At 44.7% G+C, this 19837-nt stretch overlaps 1 protein-coding gene across 2 annotated transcripts in view; it reads left to right on the forward strand.

Annotated features, from left to right (window-relative positions):
• Positions 1-19837, forward strand: part of zfyve26 (zinc finger, FYVE domain containing 26) — a 97221-nt gene that overhangs the window by 67487 nt on the left and 9897 nt on the right. Inside the window, exons 33-40 of one of the 2 annotated variants that reach the window (XM_067991349.1) lie at positions 1761-1908; positions 10742-10951; positions 14757-14975; positions 15665-15862; positions 15954-16159; positions 17396-17552; positions 17704-17763; positions 19294-19476. In XM_067991349.1, coding sequence (XP_067847450.1) covers positions 1761-1908; positions 10742-10951; positions 14757-14975; positions 15665-15862; positions 15954-16159; positions 17396-17552; positions 17704-17763; positions 19294-19476 — 1381 coding nt within the window. The remainder of the gene's footprint in view (positions 1-1760; positions 1909-10741; positions 10952-14756; positions 14976-15664; positions 15863-15953; positions 16160-17395; positions 17553-17703; positions 17764-19293; positions 19477-19837) is intronic. The other variant, XM_067991348.1, reaches the window with a different exon arrangement.

The raw sequence follows: 19837 nt of genomic DNA on the forward strand, positions 1-19837 counted from the left end.
GTGTACAGTCAACCACCCCAGAGAAGGGATGGGAAAGGAGCAAAATAAGCCATGGTTTCTCCTCCAGATGGGCATCTAGCAACCCCTGCTGGAAGCGTGGATGCTGGATGAGGGCACATCAAGGCTAGACATAGTTATAGCCTCTGCACACTCTTAAGTCTGTACTTGCACATGCAGAATGGCCATTTATTGCGATACTGCAGAGCTGCTGCTGCCGTCACCACCGTTGGATCCTCATATCAATGTGACTTGTAGGCATCAAGGGAGTAAATGAGGAGGTAAATAGTGAATGCCTTTAGTTTTGGTCATGATGTGGAGATGCCGGTGATGGTCTCTTACAACACCAGGTTATAGTCCAACAGTTTTATTTTAAAATCACAAGCTTTCGGAGATCATCTCCTTCATCAGGTGAGTGAAGGGTTCTAAAAAAACGCATAGCATATATTAGGCTGGGAGACGATCACAGCAATCAAAGGTGTCGTTGGTGTTCAGACAGGTTAGCCACGGAAAACATTACATCCCAGTATACTGAATACACTGGGTCAGATTACAAAGACAGAGAGAGGAAGAGACCCGAAAGGCAGAGAGAGAGAGAGAATGTCCAGTTGTATTAAAAACAACAAGCAAGCATCAAACAGGTCTGACTTTAAACAAGATTTTATTTTGAGAGTATGGCGTGCAGTACAACAGTTCATCCAATACTCATTCAGTTTCAGTCTCTGCCAGATGTTGGCTCGCCTTACTGTTTTGTGGTTTATTAGCACCTTGTTCATTGCACATTTTTCAAACCTTATTCATCCATCCCTCACAAACCCATAGCATGCTTACAGTCATGCTTCTAAGTCACCTTTAAGCAGGAATCACTTGAGTAATCAGAAACTCTGATGCCAACAGTAAACAATTCTTGTTTATGCCCAAACCTGTTCTGGTTGTGCTGGAAATATATCTAAATCCAGCTTCAAGCAGCTGGCCTTAGTTTTCCTGAGTATACTGTAGTCAAGAAGTTTGTCTTATTCTCAACTTAACCAACTATTGCAGCGTAGATTTTAGCTTGGTGGTCTTAGTCCATTTAGGAAAGCAGCAAACAGTCTCTGCCAAAGTCTAGAGATCAAACATTCTTATTTGGTCACAGGTAAAATTCATAAATTCAGTCTTGTATGAAATCTAAATTTCATGCATTCAAAGTTCCATCAACAGATGGGAAATGTTCAATTCAGTGATAACTGAATAAAATTTAGCTGAAAGAAAAAGCTTGGATTTGTATAGTGCTTTATCACATTCTCAGATGTCTCAAAGCACTTCACAGCCAATTAATTATTTTTGAAGTAGAGTTACTACTGTTTCCCTACATCATAATAGTGACTCCACTTCAAAAGTAGTTCATTGTTTGTGAAGCACTTTGGGATATCCTGGGAACATGACACAATATAAATGCAATTTTATTCTGATATCAGCGGGGTATTGTGGCTAGGTAGAGACAGGCATGTTGTGAACCCCACACATCTCAGTCTATTATGCTGTGCCTGAAAATTTGATCAAACTGGTGAGTTGCAGTCTGCGTAGCCTCCCCACATGCAACATGGTGACCCTGGCTACTCCACTTGCAAAAATGTGTGGAAAATCTCTATGGCATCTTTTCTATGAATTTGTCACCTCAAAGAAATAGAAATCAAACTTAAGTCCTTCAATAAGGTGTGTGAGTATTTCTTGTAGAAGTGCTCTTTCAAGCTTAATTTTCTGTTTTCTGTCACTCCATGCAGTTATATCAGCAAGGTGGATGTAGTGAAGATTTTAGTTGCTGCTAACTACCAGGATGTGCCCTCTCTTGAACAAATCCTTAAACCAGCAGCCATCACAAGACTGAGAAATAAGCTTTTAGAAACTGAATACTATGCACTAGCTGTTGAGGTATGTGAAGTCGTCTTTCTTTTAGAAAAGAGAAGAAAGATTTTGGCAATTGGAAGTGTACTTAGTATCTGACAAAGCTATAATGGTTGTGGAGACATCAAAATACTCTCTGATAATTGTCTCTCTGGACTACAGGGTTCTTGCAATGGTATTAGAATCATAGAAAATTTACAGCACTGAAGGGGGCCACTCGGCCCATCCTATCCGTGCCGGCTGAGAAATGAGCCACCCAGCCTAATCTCACTTTCCCGCATTTGGTCCGTAGACCTACAGGTCACGGCTCTTCAGGTGCACGTCCAGGTAGTTTTTAAATGAGTTGAGGGTTTCTGCCTCTACCGCCCTCTCAGTCAGTGAGTTCCAGACCCCCACCACCCTCTGGGTGAAAAATTTTTTCCTCATTTCCGCTCTAATCCTTCTACCAGTCACTTTAAGTCTATGCCCCCTGGTTATTGACCCCTCCGTTAAAGGAAATAGGTCCTTCCAATCCACTCTTCCAAGGCTCCTCATGATTTTGTACACCTCAATCAAATCACCCCTCAGCCTCCTCTGCTCCAAGGAAAACAACCCCAGCCTATCCAATCTGTCATTATAGCTAAAATTTTCCAGTCCTGGCAACATCCTCGTAAACCTCCTCTGCACCCTCTCTCTAGTGCAATTACATCCTTGCTATAATGTGGCGACCAGAACTGTGCGCCAGAAGCTTGTGACCTAACTAGTGTTTTATACAGTTCCAGCATAACATCCCTGCTTTTATATTCTATGCCTCAGCTAATAAAGGAAAGCATTCCATATGCCTTCTTAACCACCTTATCTACCTGTCCTGCTACCTTCAGGGATCTGTGGACATGCACTCCAAGGTCCCTCATGTCCTCTACACCTCTCAGTACCCTCCCATTTATTGTGTATTCCCTTGCCTTATTTGCTCTCCCCAACTGCATTACCTCACACTTCTCTAGATTGAACTCCATTTGCCACTTTTCTGCCCATCTGACCAGTCCATTGATATCTTCCTAAAGACTGCAGCTTTCCTCCTCACTATCAAACACACAGCCTATCTTTGTGTCATCTGCAAATTTCTTAATCATGCCACCTATGTTTAAGTCTAAATCATTAATGTGTACCACAAAAAGCAAAGGACCTAATACCGAGCCCTGCGGCACCCCACTGGAAACAACCTTCCAGTCGCAAAAGCACCCATCGACCATTACCCTTTGCTTCCTGCCACTGAGCCAATTTTGGATCCAATTTGCCACATTCCCTTGGATCCCATGGACCTTTACTTTTTTGACCAATCTGCCATGTGGGACCTTGTCGAAAGCCTTGCTAAAATCCATGTAGACTACCCTCATCGATCCTCCTTGTCTGCTCCTCAGAAAATTCAATCAAGTTACTCAGACATGACCTCCCCTTAACAAATCCGTGCTGACTGTCCTTGATTAGTCCGTGCCTTTCTAAGTGACGGTTTATCCTGTCCCTCAGAATTGATTCCAATAATTTGCCCACCACCGAGGTTAGGCCGATTGGCCTGTAATTACTTGGTCTATCTTTCGCTCCCTTTTTAAACAACGGTACAACGTTAGCAGTCCTTCAATCCTCCGGCCCTACATCTGTATCCAGTGAAGTTTGGAAAATGATTGTTAAAGCCCTCTGCTATTTCCTCCCTGGCTTCCTTTAAGAGCCTGGGATACATTTCATCTGGCCCTGGTGATTTATCCACTTTCAAAGATGCTAATCCCCTTAATACTTCCTCTCTCACTATGTTTATCCCATCCAATATTTCACACTCCTCCTCCTTAACTTCAATCCCTGCATCATCCCTCTCCTTTGTGAAGACAGATACAAAGTATTCATTAAGAACCATACTCACATCTTCTGCCTCCACACATAGTTAACCTTTTTGGTCTCTAATAAGCCCTACTCTTTCCTTAGTTATCCTCTTGCTCTTAATGTATTTATAAAACATCTTTGGGTTTTCTTTGATTGTACTTGCTAATATTTTTTCATGCCCTCTCTTTGCTTTCATAATTTCCTTTTTAACTTCACCCCTGCACTTTGTATACTCTGTAGTGTTGAGTTCCCGGTGTCTATCATAGGCTTTCTTTTTCTGCCTTCTCTTACCCTGAATGCTTCTTGACATCTAGGGGGCTCTAGATTTTGCAGCCCCTCCCATTTTCTTTGTGGGAACATGTTTACCCTGAACCCTTGAATCACCCCTTTGAATGTCTCCCACTGCTCTGACACTGATTTACCTTCAAGTAGCTGTTTCCAGTTTAGTCCTGCTAAATCACTTCTCAGTTTAGTAAAATTGGCCTTTCCCCAATTGAAAACTAACTCCTGCTCTGTCTTTGTCCTTCAAACATTCAATTAATTACTTAGAATTATAGTCACTGTTGTTATGTAGGTAAAAGTGGGAGCCAATTTGCACACAGCAAGACCTCACAGTTAATGTAATTGTTTTGGTTGGAGTGATGTTGACCAAGCATTAGAGCTCCCTGCTTCTCATAGAGTTCAATGGGATTTTTTATGTCCACCGGAGCAGCAAGACAAGGCTTTGGTTTCATATTATCCAGAAAATGATACCTCCTTCAGTAATGCACTGAAATGTCAGCTTAGATTATGTGCTCATTTACATAGAAACATAGAAAATAGGAGCAAGGGTAGGCCATTCGGCCCTTTGGACCTTCTCCGCCATTCAAAATGATCATGGCTGATTGCCTAACTCAATACCCTGATCCTGCTTTTTCCCCATATCCCTTGATCCCTTGAGCATTAAGAAATATATCTAGCTCCTTCTTGAATGCACCTAATGACTTGGCCTCCACTGCCTTCTGTGGTAGAGGATTCCACAGGTTCACCACCCTCTGAGTGAAGAAATTTCTCCTCATCTTGGTTCAAGACTGTGACCCCTGGTTCTGGACTCCCCAGCCATCGGGAACATCCTCCCTGCATCTAGTCTGTCTAGTCCTGTTAGAATTTTATATGTTTCGATTAGATCACCTCTCATTCTTCTGAACTCCAGTGAATATAGGCCTAGTCGACCCAATCTCTCCTCATACATCAGTCCTGCCATCCCAGGAATCACTCTGGTAAACCCTCGTTGCACTCCCTCCATGGCAAGGACATCCTTCCTCAGATAAGGAGACCAAAACTGCACACAATACTCCAGATGTGGTCTCACCAAGGCCCTATGTAACTGCAGTAAGACATCCCTGCTCCTGTACTCACATCCCCTTGCAATGAAGGCCAACGTACCATTCGCCTTCCGAACTGCTTGCTGCACCTGAATGCTCACTTTCAGCGACTGGTGTACAAGGACACCCAGGTCTCGTTGCACCTCTCCTTTTCCCAATCCAACACCATTTAGATAATAATCTGCCTTTCTGTTTTTACAACCAAAGTGGATAACCTCATATTTATCCACGTTATACTGCATCTGCCATGTTCTTGTCCACTCACCCAACTTGTCTAAATCACATTGGAGCCTCTTTGTATCCTCCTCACAGCTCACATTCCACCCCAGCTTTGTGTCGTCTGCAAACTTGGAAATGTTACATTTAGTTCCCTCATCCAAATCATTGATATATATTGTGAATAGCTGGGGCCCAAGCACTGATCCTTGCGGCACCCCATTAGTCATTGCCTGCCACCCTTTTATTCCTACTCTGTTTCCTGTCTGTCAACCAATTCTCAATCCATTTCAGTATATTCCCCCCCAATCCCATGTGCTTTAATTTTGCACACTACACTCTTGTGTGGGACCTTATCAAAAGCCTTCTGAAAATCCAAATACACCACATCCACTGGTTCTCCCCTATCTATTCTACTAGTTACATCCTCAAAAAACTCCAGTAGATTTGTTAAGCATGATTTCCCTTTCATAAACCCATTGTGATGTCGTCCAATCTCGTTAATGCCCTCCAAGTGTTTTGTTATCACATCTTTTATAATAGACTCTAGCATTTTCCCCACTACTGATGTTAGGCTAACTGGCCTGTAATTCCCTGTTTTTTCTCTCCCTTTTTTAAATAGTGGGGTTACATTTGCCACCCTCCAATCTGTAGGAACTGTTCCAGAGTCTATAGAATTTTGGAAGATGATCACCAATGCATCCACTATTTCCAGGGCCACTTCCTTTAGTACTGTGGGATGTAGATTATCAGGCCCTGGGGATTTGTCAGCCTTTAGCCCCATTAATTTCCCTAGCACTTTTTTTTTTACCAATACTGCTTTCCTTCAGTTCCTCCCTCTCACTAGACCCTTAGTTCCCTAACATTTCTGGGAGGTTATTTGTGTCCTCCTTTGTAAAGACAGAACCAAAGTATGTGTTTAATCGTTCTGCCATTTCTTTGTTCCCCATTATAATTTCCCCCATTTCTGACTGTAAGGGACCTACATTTGTCGTCACTAATTTTTTTCTCTTGACATATTTATAGAAGCTTTTACAGTCAGTTTTTATGTTCCCTGCTAGTTTACTCTCATACTCTATTTTTCCCTTCTTAATCAATCTCTTTGTCCTCCTTTGCTGAATTCTGAACTGCTCCCAATCCTCAGGCTTGCCGCTTTTTCTGGCAATTTTATCTCTCTCCTCTTTGGATCTAATACTATCCCTAATTTCTTTTATAAGCCACGGTTGAGCCACCTTTCCTGTTTTATTTTTGCGCCAGACAGGAACGAATAATTGTTGTAATTCCTGCACACATTCTTTAAATATTAGCCATTGCTTATCCACCATCGTCCATTTTAGTAAAGTTCCCTGAACGATCATAGCCAGCTCGCACCTCATACTTTCGTAATTTCCTTTATTTAGATTCAGGACCCTAGTTTCGGATTCGACTACTTCACTTTCCATCTTAATGAGGAATTCTATCAGGTTATGGTCGCTCTTCTCTAAGGGACCCCGCACAACAAGATTGTTAATTAATCCATTCTCATTGCACAATACCCAGACCAGGATTGCCTGTTCTCTAGTTGGTTCCTCAACGTATTGGTCTAGAAAACCATCACGTACACACTCCAGGAATTCCTCCCCCACAGTATTATTGCTAATTTGGTTTGACCAATCTATATGTAGATTAAAGTCATCCATGATTATAGTTGTACCCTTCTTGCATGTGTCTCTGATTTCCTGTTTAATGCCCTCCCCTACATCTCTCTTACTGTTTGGGGGCCTATAGACAATCCCCACCAACGTTTTTTGCCCCATGGTGTTTCTTCGCTCCACCCATACAGATTCCACATCGTGATTTTCCGAACCAATATCTTTCCTCACTAATGCATTGATTTCCTCCTTTACTAACAATGCTACCCCACCTCCTTTCCCTTTTTGCCTGTCCTTCCTGAATATTGAATACCCCTGGATGTTCAGTTCCCATCCTTGGTCAACCTGCAGCCATGTCTCCGTAATCGCAACTATATCATAATCGTTAATATCTTTCTGTGCTGTTAATTCATCTAGCTTATTGCGAATGCTCCGCCCATTAAGACACAATGCCTTTAGACTTGTCTTTTTAAGATTGCTAGTCATCTTAGTTTTATTTTGCACTATGGCCCTATTTGTTTTTCGCCCTTGTTTTCTCTGCCTTCCACTATTGCTTCTTCCCTTTTTGTCTTTTGTTTCTATCCTTGTTTCCCCCTCCTCTGTCTCCCTGCTCAGGTTCCCATCCCCCTGCCATTCTAGTTTAAACCTTCCCCGACAGCACTAGCAAACACCTCCGCGAGGACATCGGTCCCAGTCCTGCTCGGGTGTAACCTGTCCCGCTTGTACAGATCCCACCTTCCCCAGAACCGGTCCTAATGTCCCAGGAATCTAAATCCCTCCCTCCTACACCATCCCTGCAGCCACGCATTCATCTGATCTATTCTCCTGTTCCCATACTCACTAGCACGTGGCACTGGTAGTAATCCTGAGATCACTACCTTTCAGGTCCTGCTTTTAATTTATCTCCTAACTCCTTAAATTCACCTTGCAGGACCTCATCCCTTTTTTTACCTGTCGTTGGTACCGATATGGACCACGACTACTGTCTGTTCACCCTCCCCCTCCAGAATGCCCTGCAGCCGCTCCGTGACATCCTTGACCCTAGCACCAGGGAGGCAACATACCATCCCGGAGTCACGTTTGCGGCCGCAGAAACACCTATCTGTTCCCCTTACAATTGAATCCCCTTTCAATATAGGCCTGCCACTCTTCTTCCTCCCCTCCTGTGCAGCAGAGCCACCCGTGGTAGCACAATTTTAGCTCTTGCTGCTTTCCCCTGATGAGCCATTTCCCCCAACAGTATCCAAAGCGGTATATCTGTTTGAGAGGGAGATGGTCCCAGGGGACTCCTGCTCTACCTGCCTGGTCCTTTTACTCTGCCTGGCGGTCACCCGTTTCCTTTCTGCCTGCGTAATCTTTACCTGCAGTGTGACCACTTCACTGAACGTGCTATCCACGATAATCTCAGCATCGCGGATGCTCCACAGTGAATCCACCCGCAGCTCCAGCTCCGAAACGCGGTTAGCCAGTAGCTGCAGCTGGACACGCTTCCTGCACACATGGTCGCCAGGGGCACCTGTAGTGTCCATGACTTCCCACATCGTGCAGGAGGAGCATATCACGGGTGCAAGCTCTGCTGCCATGACTTGCCTTAGATTTACACTGCGTTCACCTCTTGGACTCTCTTCTCGCTGTCTAGACTCTCCTTTCGCACCGCGCTCGCCTCCCGGGTTCTCCTTTCGCACCGCGCTCACCTCCCGGGTTCTCCTTTCGCACCGCGCTCGCCTCCCGGGTTCTCCTTTCGCACCGCGCTCGCCTCCCGGGTTCTCCTTTCGCACCGCGCTCGCCTCCCGGGTTCTCCTTTCGCACCGCGCTCGCCTCCCGGGTTCTCCTTTCGCACCGCGCTCGCCTCCCGGGTTCTCCTTTCGCACCGCGCTCGCCTCCCGGGTTCTCCTTTCGCACCGCGCTCGCCTCCCGGGTTCTCCTTTCGCACCGCGCTCGCCTCCCGGGTTCTCCTTTCGCACCGCGCTCGCCTCCCGGGTTCTCCTTTCGCACCGCGCTCGCCTCCCGGGTTCTCCTTTCGCACCGCGCTCGCCTCCCGGGTTCTCCTTTCGCACCGCGCTCGCCTCCCGGGTTCTCCTTTCGCACCGCGCTCGCCTCCCGGGTTCTCCTTTCGCACCGCGCTCGCCTCCCGGGTTCTCCTTTCGCACCGCGCTCGCCTCCCGGGTTCTCCTTTCGCACCGCGCTCGCCTCCCGGGTTCTCCTTTCGCACCGCGCTCGCCTCCCGGGTTCTCCTTTCGCACCGCGCTCGCCTCCCGGGTTCTCCTTTCGCACCGCGCTCGCCTCCCGGGTTCTCCTTTCGCACCGCGCTCGCCTCCCGGGTTCTCCTTTCGCACCGCGCTCGCCTCCCGGGTTCTCCTTTCGCACCGCGCTCGCCTCCCGGGTTCTCCTTTCGCACCGCGCTCGCCTCCCGGGTTCTCCTTTCGCACCGCGCTCGCCTCCCGGGTTCTCCTTTCGCACCGCGCTCGCCTCCCGGGTTCTCCTTTCGCACCGCGCTCGCCTCCCGGGTTCTCCTTTCGCACCGCGCTCGCCTCCCGGGTTCTCCTTTCGCACCGCGCTCGCCTCCCGGGTTCTCCTTTCGCACCGCGCTCGCCTCCCGGGTTCTCCTTTCGCACCGCGCTCGCCTCCCGGGTTCTCCTTTCGCACCGCGCTCGCCTCCCGGGTTCTCCTTTCGCACCGCGCTCGCCTCCCGGGTTCTCCTTTCGCACCGCGCTCGCCTCCCGGGTTCTCCTTTCGCACCGCGCTCGCCTCCCGGGTTCTCCTTTCGCACCGCGCTCGCCTCCCGGGTTCTCCTTTCGCACCGCGCTCGCCTCCCGGGTTCTCCTTTCGCACCGCGCTCGCCTCCCGGGTTCTCCTTTCGCACCGCGCTCGCCTCCCGGGTTCTCCTTTCGCACCGCGCTCGCCTCCCGGGTTCTCCTTTCGCACCGCGCTCGCCTCCCGGGTTCTCCTTTCGCACCGCGCTCGCCTCCCGGGTTCTCCTTTCGCACCGCGCTCGCCTCCCGGGTTCTCCTTTCGCACCGCGCTCGCCTCCCGGGTTCTCCTTTCGCACCGCGCTCGCCTCCCGGGTTCTCCTTTCGCACCGCGCTCGCCTCCCGGGTTCTCCTTTCGCACCGCGCTCGCCTCCCGGGTTCTCCTTTCGCACCGCGCTCGCCTCCCGGGTTCTCCTTTCGCACCGCGCTCGCCTCCCGGGTTCTCCTTTCGCACCGCGCTCGCCTCCCGGGTTCTCCTTTCGCACCGCGCTCGCCTCCCGGGTTCTCCTTTCGCACCGCGCTCGCCTCCCGGGTTCTCCTTTCGCACCGCGCTCGCCTCCCGGGTTCTCCTTTCGCACCGCGCTCGCCTCCCGGGTTCTCCTTTCGCACCGCGCTCGCCTCCCGGGTTCTCCTTTCGCACCGCGCTCGCCTCCCGCTCTCGGACTCGATTGGGACTCGAGTCCACGATCTTCTGACTGAAAGATGAGCATGCTGCCAACCTGACGATGGTACACTACATTTTAGCTATTGTGAAAGTGTCAATTCAGCTTTTGAACTAACCTTTTAACCCAGTACAGAGCTGTCGATGCAGAATAACTTTAATTAAACTAAGTTCCAGGATGTTTTGTCTCCTGATCTTGTAAATAACTTGTGCTACTTGCTCTTCGAGTTGGAATGCATATTTTTAAGGTATGTTCTATTTTAGGAATGCAAAGCATTTATTTTAAGAATTTTAATTTTGTAAAAGTCATTTGATTGCTCCCATTATTCAGTCTGTTTTGAGAGAAGAGACTATTTGGTGATGTTGACTGCATTAATTTTTTAGGTTTCAACTAAGAGTGGACTGGATCCAGGTGGAGTCTGGCATGCTTGGGGGTTAGCCTGCCTTAAAGTGGGGAACCTGTCTGGAGCTCGGGAGAAATTCAGCCGCTGCTTAAAGCCACCATTCGACCGAAACCAACTGACTCTTGGCCCTCCACTCTTGCAAGAAATAGTCCAGCACCTAGAGACATCTGTTAAACCAGTCTTGCCTTTGGTAATGAGCTTTTTTTTTGCAGCAGCATCAAAAAATGATAAACCTGGTAATGTGCAAGCTATGTCACAGTGGTGACTCATTTTGCTTTGACAAATGCTCTCCTCTTAGACTTTACAAAAGGGTTCCCCTTCACATGTGCAGATGATTTCAGCATAAATGACCATTACCAGAAGTGAAACTGAGTAATCTAAATCATGTGTCTGTATTGCACAATTTCTGAATGACCATCATCACTAGAAAATGGGCATACTTCAGGATTCCTTGGCCTTTAATCACTTCAACATATTTACTTCATTGTTTAATGAAATGAGGGATGTAAAGTGATGTGAGGAGAACACGGGCACAATGTAAATGTGAATATTTTGCAAGTTGTAAATAAAAAAAACCTGTGATGCGTATTAGGACAGGTAATTGCATTTTTAGTACTTCGCCCTAGAATTACTTTCCTTTTTGAAGGTAAACATAGAAACATAGAAAATAGGAGCATTCGGCCCTTTGAGCCTGCTCCGCCATTCAATGTGATCATGACTGATCCTCTATCTCAATACCATATTCCCGCTCTCTCCCCATACCCCTTGATGCCTTTTGTGTCTAGAAATCTATCTAGCTCCTTCTTAAATATATTCAATGACTTGGCCTCCACAGCCTTCTGTGGTAGAGAATTCCACAGGTTCACCACCCTCTGAATGAAGAAATTTCTCCTCATCTCAGTCCTAAATGGCCTACCCCGTATCCTGAGACTGTGAACCCTCATTCTGGACCCCCCAGCCAGGGGAAACACCCTCCCTGCATCCAGTCTGTCTCGCCCTGTCAGAATTTTATATGTTTCAATGAGATCCCTTCTCATTCTTCTAAACTCGAGTGAATACAGGCCAAGTCGACCCAATCTCTCCTCATACAACAGTCCTACCATCCCAGGAAATCAGTCTGGTGAACCTTCGCTGCACTCCCTCTATGGCAAGTATATCCTTTCTTAGGTAAGGAGACCAAAACTTACACACAGGTGTGGTCTCACCAAGGCCCTGTATAACTGCAGTAAGACATCCTTGCTCCTGTACTCAAATCCTCTTGCAGTGAAGGCTAACATACCATTTGCCTTCCGAACTGCTTGCTCCACCTGCATGTTTGCATTCAGTGACTGGTGTACAAGGACACCCAGGTCCCTTTGTACATCAACATTTCCCAATCTATCACCATTTAAATAATACTCTGCCTTTCTGTTTTTCCTTCTGAAGTGGATAACTTCACATTTATCCACATTATACTACATCTGGCATGTATTTGCCCACTCATTCAACTTGTCTAAATCGCCTTGAAGCCTCTTTGCATCCTCCTCACAACTCAGGATCCCACCTAGTTTTGTGTCATCGGCAAACTTGGAAATATTAGATTTGGTTCCCTCATCCAAATCATTGATATATATTGTGAATAGCTGAGGCCCAAACACTGATCCCTGTGGTACCCCACTAGTCACTGCCTGCCACCCCAAAAAAGACCCATTTATTCCTACTCTCTGTTTCCTGTCTGTTAACCAATTTTCAATCCATTCCAGTATATTACCCCCAATCCCATGTGCTTTACTACATTTGTCTTCACTAATCTTTTTCTTTTTACATGGGATTGGGGGTAATTTTGCACACTAATCTCTTATGTGGGACTTTATCAAAGGCCTTCTGAAAATCCAAGTAAACCACTTCCACTGGTTCTCCCTTATCTATTCTACCAGTTATATCCTCAAAAAACTCCAGTAGGTTTGTCAAACCTGATTTCCCTTTCATATATCCATGTTGACTTTGTCTAGTCCCGTTGATATTTTCTAAGTGTCCTGTTATCACATCCTTTTATAATAGACTCTAGCATTTTCCCTACTACTGATGTTAGGCTAACCGGTCTGTAGTTCCCTGTTTTCTCTCTCCCTCCTGTTTTAAATAGTAAGGTTACATTTGTCACCCTTCAATCTGCAGGAACTGTTCCATAATCTATAGAATTTTGGAAGATGCCAACTAATGCATCCACTATTTCCATGACTGCCTCTTTTAGTACTCTGGGATGCAGATTATCCGTTCCTGGAGATTTATCGGCTTTCAGTCCCATTAATTTCTCCAGCACTATGTTTTTACTAATACCAATTTCCTTTAATTCCTCCTTCTCACTAGTCCCTTGGTTCCCTAGCATTTCTGGGAAGTTGTTTGTGTCCTTTTCCGTGAAGACAGAACCAAAGTATTTGTTTGATTGCTCTGCCATTTTCCTGTTCCCCATTATAAATTCTCCCGTTTCTGACTGTAGGAGACCTACATTTGTCTTCACTAATCTTTTTCTTTCTACATACTCGTAGAAGCTTTTACAGTCCACTTTTATGTTCCTTGCAAGTTCACTCTCATACTCTCTTTTTTCCCCACTTAATCAATTTCTTTGTCCTTTTTTGCTGAATTCTAAACTGCTCCCAATCCTCAGGCTTGCTACTTTTTTCTGGCAACTTTATGTGACTCCTCTTTGATCTAATACTATCCTTAATTTCTTTTGTTAGCCATGGTTGGGCTGCTTTACCTTTTGTGTTTTTGTGCCTTAGAGGGGATGCAGAGGAGATTTATTGGAATGGTACCAGGGATGAGGGACTTCAGTTACGTGGAAAGACTAGAAAAGATGGGGTTGTTCTCCTTAGAGCAGAGAAGGTTAAGGGGAGATTTAATAGAGGTGTTCAAAATTGAGGGGTTTTAAGAACATAAGAAATAGGAGCAGGAGTAGGCCATCCAGCCCCTCGAGCCTGCTCTGCCATTCAACAAGATCATGGCTGATCTTCTACCTCAACGCCATTTTCCTGTGCCATCCCCATATCCCTTGATGCCTTTAATATCTAGAAATCTATTGCTCTCTGTTTTGAATGTATTCAATGACTGAGCCTCCACAGCCCTCTGGGGTAGAGAATTCCAAAGATTCACCACCCTGTGAGTGAAGAAATTTCTCCTCATCTCAGTCCTAAATGGCCTACCCTTTATTCTGAGACTGTGACCCCTGGTTCTAGACTCCCCAGCCAAGGGAAACCCTGTCGAGCCCTGTAAGAATTTTGTATGTTTTCAATGTGATCACCTCTCATTCTTCTAAACGCTAGAGAATACAGGCCTAGTCTACTCAATCTCTCCTCATACGACAATCCCGCCATCCCAAGAATCAGTCTGGTGAACCTTTGTTGCACTCCCTCTATGGCAAGTATATCCTTTCTTGGGTAAGGAGACCAAAATTGTACATAATACTCCAGATGTGGTCTCACCAAGAATAGAGTAAATAAAAAGAAACTGTTTCCAGTGGCAGAAGGGTCGGTAACCAGCGGATGCAGATTTAAGGTAATTGGCAAAAGAACCAGAGGCCAGATGAGGAGAAATTTTTTTACGCCACAAGTTGTTATGATCTGAAATGTACTGCCTGCGAGGCTGGTGGAAGCAGATACAATGAGGGATTGAATAGTGTACAGCTTGGAAAGGTACAGCTGATTTGCCAATCATAAGGAGAAGTGAATAAAATAGAGGCACCTGGGAGACGATTTCCTTCCGTTGGGGTCTCTGGGCTTGTGGGCCAGCCCCTGTGAAAGAGTGGAATTAAGGCAACCACTCCCACCCAGAAGCTCAGGTTCCTTGTGTTTTTAATATGGAGAAAATCTCCATGCATAGGGAACCTATTTCAAAAGGTGGAAATGTGCAAGCTATTTGTGAGCATTATAGACGATTGTATCTAGACTCTACTATTGTGTTGGTGGAAAAGTAAAGATGATATTTTGTTCTGATGGTTGTTTATTTCCATTTATAAACAGCAGGATGACCACATTCTTGCCTCACTGAGAGAATTGGAGGCCACTCTGAAGGTTGACAGTGTAAGCTTTGAAATTATGGGAGATGGAAAGATCAAGCAACAAGTCTTTTACCAAGAGTGCCTGTTCTACTTGCAGATTTATGGCACTAACTTGGCCATCATTAGTTTTTATATGAGACACAACTGCACGAGAGAATCATTGCAGCACCTGCTGGATAAGGTGAGGCATTGCTGTTGCCAGACTTGGATCAATGTTTCAACCCCCCACCGCCCCCTCAACAATGCATGCATATTGTATAAAATTGCTCTGGTGTAAAAAGACGATTATTGATGTGGTGCAATGAATTCCATGCAATACCATGGAATATTGCTGATGTGGGTTCAGCCGCAGAATTTTCCGAAGGCAGAGATGGGATGCAGGTTCTCCCCGCACCCCCCCCCCCCCCCCCGCAACTTTCTCAACGCCCACAAGTAGGCGAAAGCAATGTAATTTAAAATTAAATTCATTAGAGTATTTTGCTTATTTTTTAAAAATTCTTTGGTGAGATCCAGCACCATGACTTTCAAAATAGATTTTCCTGAGCCTCAAGGTTACTGGTAATAACAAAAGCACATAATTGGTTGAGTCCTACTGTTTCTGACTTTGAGGTAAAAAGAAAAACAGTAATGTCGGAAATCTGAAATAAAAAGAGAATATGCTGGAAGTGAACAGCAGGTCAATCAGCAATCGGAAAGAGATGGCTGGGTTGGTGTTTCAGTTGTGAACCTTTATCAGAACTAAATTTTCTTCTTCAGGTACTTACTGATCTGTGTGTTTCCAGAATTTTCCGTACTTAATTCACTGTTTCTAACTTTGTTTCGATAGAAGCACGACTTATATTTTGGATGATGTGTACTTCTCACTTTCAGGATTGCCCTGAAGCAGTGTTCATACAAGGGATTTTCATACCAAGTTATGAAACTGGAAAATTGCATGCTTTAGAAAACTTGATGGAAAATCTGGATCCAACCCTGGAGAGATGGAGTGGCCACCTGATTGCAGCCTGCAAACACTTGCAAACAAGAGGATTCTTCAACATTTTGTACGACCTGCAGCGTTTTATGAAGGTAATTGCAATTTGTTGACTTGTGTGTGAGCCTTTTTCTGATGGACTTTAGTGGATGTATAGAGCAATATGTTGTAATGTGTTTATTTCAGGACCACGTGCGAGCAGCCATGATTTGCATCAGGTTTTTCAGTCACAAAGCAGAATCATATAGTGTACTGGGAGCCAAACAGGGTTGGCTTATAGAAGCTAAAGGTCACCTGAAAACGTATTTGCAGGAAGTGTCCAACCGCAGCTCATCAAGAAAGAAAGTTGCCAGTTCTTTTCGCAAGAAAATGTCTGCGGCGGATGTTTCAAGGTAACTGTATAAAATCTGTAGGACTAATAATTTGATAAAGAAAAGCTTGAAAATATGTACATTAGTTATACACAAGCTTGGGTATCATTTGTCATATTTGGGAGTCCAAATGCACACCCAGGCCAGGCTGTTGATGGTGTGTTCTCACCAGTGAACACTCCAGGACAAAAATCAGCCTTTCCCAGAGGGGCCACTTTTCCAATATTAAATGGGTTTTTTCATTTTTTCAATAACTTGCAGCAGCTGTGCTCAGAAATGTTCAAAACTTTCTTATTGCAGCTGCCAAAATAGCTTTCTTAACCTAGGAATAATTAACTACCATTACCATTACTAGCTCACATCTCTTTCTAATAAGCCTGTTTCTGGTCTAAGATAGGAGAAAGTTATGGTAAACAATGGAAGTGAAATAGACCAACTTCTCCTGTACCGCGGTTTTGTTTACTGTAGCACTGGAATTTTGGAAGTGGTCATGCAAGAGGCGATATGTGCATCATCTATTGTGTGTTTTAAAAATAATTAACCTCCCTCCTGACTTCAACTGTTAAGCAGAAAGCCTTTCTGATCAATATCAGCAAAGTTACCACCTTAGGAATAAGGGATGGAGCAAAATGGACAAAAATCACCATTCTTTCATAATCATTGGATCAATATCTTGGAATTCCCTACCTAACCATCACCACAAGAGCAGCAGCGATTCAAGAAGGAGACCCACCACCACCTTCTCAGGGCAACTAGGGTTGGGCAATAAATGTGGCCTTGCCAGCATCACCCACCTTCTGAGAAACTTTAAAAAGGCTATGACCAATTAGACTAGCAGCATCTGGGCTCTAGTTTGGTCACCTGTGCTACGAAGAGTATACTCAAACAGAGAGGTGGCATGCTGCCATCAGTGCTCGCAGTTCTTCACTATTTGGACGCATTTTAAAAAATGGGGAGAGAAGTATAATCAATGCAGCTTTTTTTCTTATAATAAACTTAATAGTTTACCAGTTTTTATTGAGCTGCTTTAAGAGTAGAGCCAACTAGGACAGTTTGAATCCGAGGCTATGTGTCCATGGGTACATACCTTTCCTCTTTTTTTGTGCCACTGAGGGGAGTTTCCCAGTACAGGCTGCACCAGATCACTTAATTTTGGGCAAGAAAAAATGCACAGATGGGTCCCTGCAATTCACGAGCTATGTGTTGCTTGTCATTTGAACTTGTGGTTACCAGAATCTTTTTGCATATTTATTACAGGTACATAAACACAATAGAGCTGCAGATTGAAGTAACCAAGTTCTTGCATCGATGCGAGAGCTCAGGGACTTCAAGGATTAGTGGGACTTCAAGGATTAGTGGACCTCCTGCCAATCTCTTTGGGAATAACAAAATGAAGATGGAGGTTGCATGCAAGGTGTGTTGTCTTGATGCAATGTGTTTTGAAACATTATTCACAGGAGCACATGTGAAGACACCAATAAACAAGACCCATTTTTGCATGTAGCTGTAATATATTGATCTAGCTGTCAATAATACGTCAGTGGTACCCATGTTCTCTGCTGCAGGTTCTGCTTGGTGGCAAAAATATTGAAGAAGGTTTTGGAATTTCTTTCAGAGTTATTCAGGTAATGAAAATGTTCTTTTCCATAATTTTATAGACATTGCAATGTTTTAGAAGGACATCTTCATAGTTCCCCTGAGACAAACTAGCAGTGGAGGGTAAGGAATGGGAGATTTGTTAAATAAGTACTTGGGCTCCTGTTGTCCAGAGGAGGTGGATATTGAGATTTTACAACTACCAAAGGTGGGTGTAATGAAGGTTATTATTCAACGGGCGATTGTATTCAGACTTAAGATAGACAAGTCACTCAGGCACAATGGTTTACATGTGAGGATTCTGAGGGAAGCCAGGGAAGAAATACTGGAGGCTCTGACTATCATTTTCAAAAATTCTTTGGAAAGGAAAATTTTGCAGAGGATTGGCATATGCGATAGTCCTCATTCAAAAAAAGGGACAGATGAAACCGAGATAGTCGCTAGTGAACTATCAGAATCTATAACACAGGAGGAAATTACTAAGAACTTGAAGAAACTTGAGATAATCAGGCCATGTCCACGCCTATTTCCAGTAGGCAGGTCGTACTTGACCAACCTTATGAAATAAGAAAGGATAGATAAACGAAAAGCAGTGGATATGGTCTATGTGGATTTTTAGAAAGAATTTGATACGGTATCAAATAAGAGACGATGTTGAAGGTAACGGCACGTGGAATTAAGATAAATGTGGTCATGTGAATAGAAAGATGGTAGGGGCAGAAAGCAAAGGGTGGGAATGAAGAGAAGTTGATTGCACTGGAAAGATGTTTTACAGGGGTTACTCTTATTTACTGTATATACAAATGATCTGAACTTGGGGAATTGAGGAAACAGTACATCAACTTGTGATGACACCAAATGGGGGAGTAGGGCAAATGTTGAGGATTGTGAAATACTGCAGGAGGACAAAGGTAGACTCGGAGGATGGGCAGATAGGTGGCAGATACAGTTAAGTGTAGAAGAATGTGAAATATGAAGAGCTATAGAAACTTAGTCTTTTGGCCCATCATGTCTGTGCTGGCTCACAGTTTTAGATTGTTCTAGCTAACGCCATTGCCTTGCTTTCTCCCCACAGCCCTCTGCTTCAAATGTTTATCCACTTTTCCTTTAAAGATGCAATTATTTCTGCCTTAACCACTCTGTGGTAAAACATTCCATGCTCCAGTAACTGTGTAAAGGAATCTCTTCCAACCATTCTCCTCACTCTCTTAGTGACAATTTTAAATTGATGACCCCGCATTACTGATTTCCCAATCCGAGGCAGTAGTCTTTCCCTATTCCTCTTATGAAAACCCTTCAATTTTAAAACCCTCTGGTAAATCTCCTCTTGATCTTCAGTGATATGGTCCCAGTTTGTCAAGTCTCTTCTTCTAACTATAGTTTCCCTTCCTTAGCAATATCTTAAATTTGATTGCTAGAAAGCTTATTGCATTTTGCCAGATTTCTACACATTCTTAAATTCTATACATTTTTCAGGGAGATTATTGTTGGTCCTGTTTGTATTCCTATTTTTCCCTTGGAAATATCTACTCCCTATTTATTTTCTATTTCCAACCCAGGACTTCCAATTGGATGCAGCTGCTGTATATGATAAAGCTGCTAAACATCTTCTGCCACAGCGTAAGTTCTGTCAAATCAGACAGTTACTGAAATGTGTTAGTGAATCGGGAGTAGCCAGCAGCGATGAAACTGATAGCCTCCTCATCCGATTTATTGAAGGCGGTGATGAGCAGCTTTCACAGGTGAGAACAGTCTAAACTTTAACTACCAAAGAGAGTAAATCATAACCTCATTCCACCAGAGTGTTACATTTAAAAATTGTTCTGCAACCCTTTGGACCTATTTCTTGCTCCGTCCAGGTCACTTGTAATAACAGACATGGTAATATCTGTTCTTGCGCCACATACTGCCTTGTAATATGGGGCTGCAGTTGAGTAGGAAGGTGTAGCTGTAGTTTGATTCTTCCACGTTTAAATTGGTGGCTTTGGCAAGGCAGCAGGAGCGCAACTCCACTTAAAATTTAAGGAGCACTCCTAAGGAAGATTGTCAATAAAAAATTTGCCTTACAACTTGCTAATTTGCCAAATAGATGAAATCTAAACT

This window comes from Heptranchias perlo, chromosome 10, assembly GCF_035084215.1.
Source record: "Heptranchias perlo isolate sHepPer1 chromosome 10, sHepPer1.hap1, whole genome shotgun sequence".
NCBI lineage: Eukaryota > Metazoa > Chordata > Chondrichthyes > Hexanchiformes > Hexanchidae > Heptranchias > Heptranchias perlo.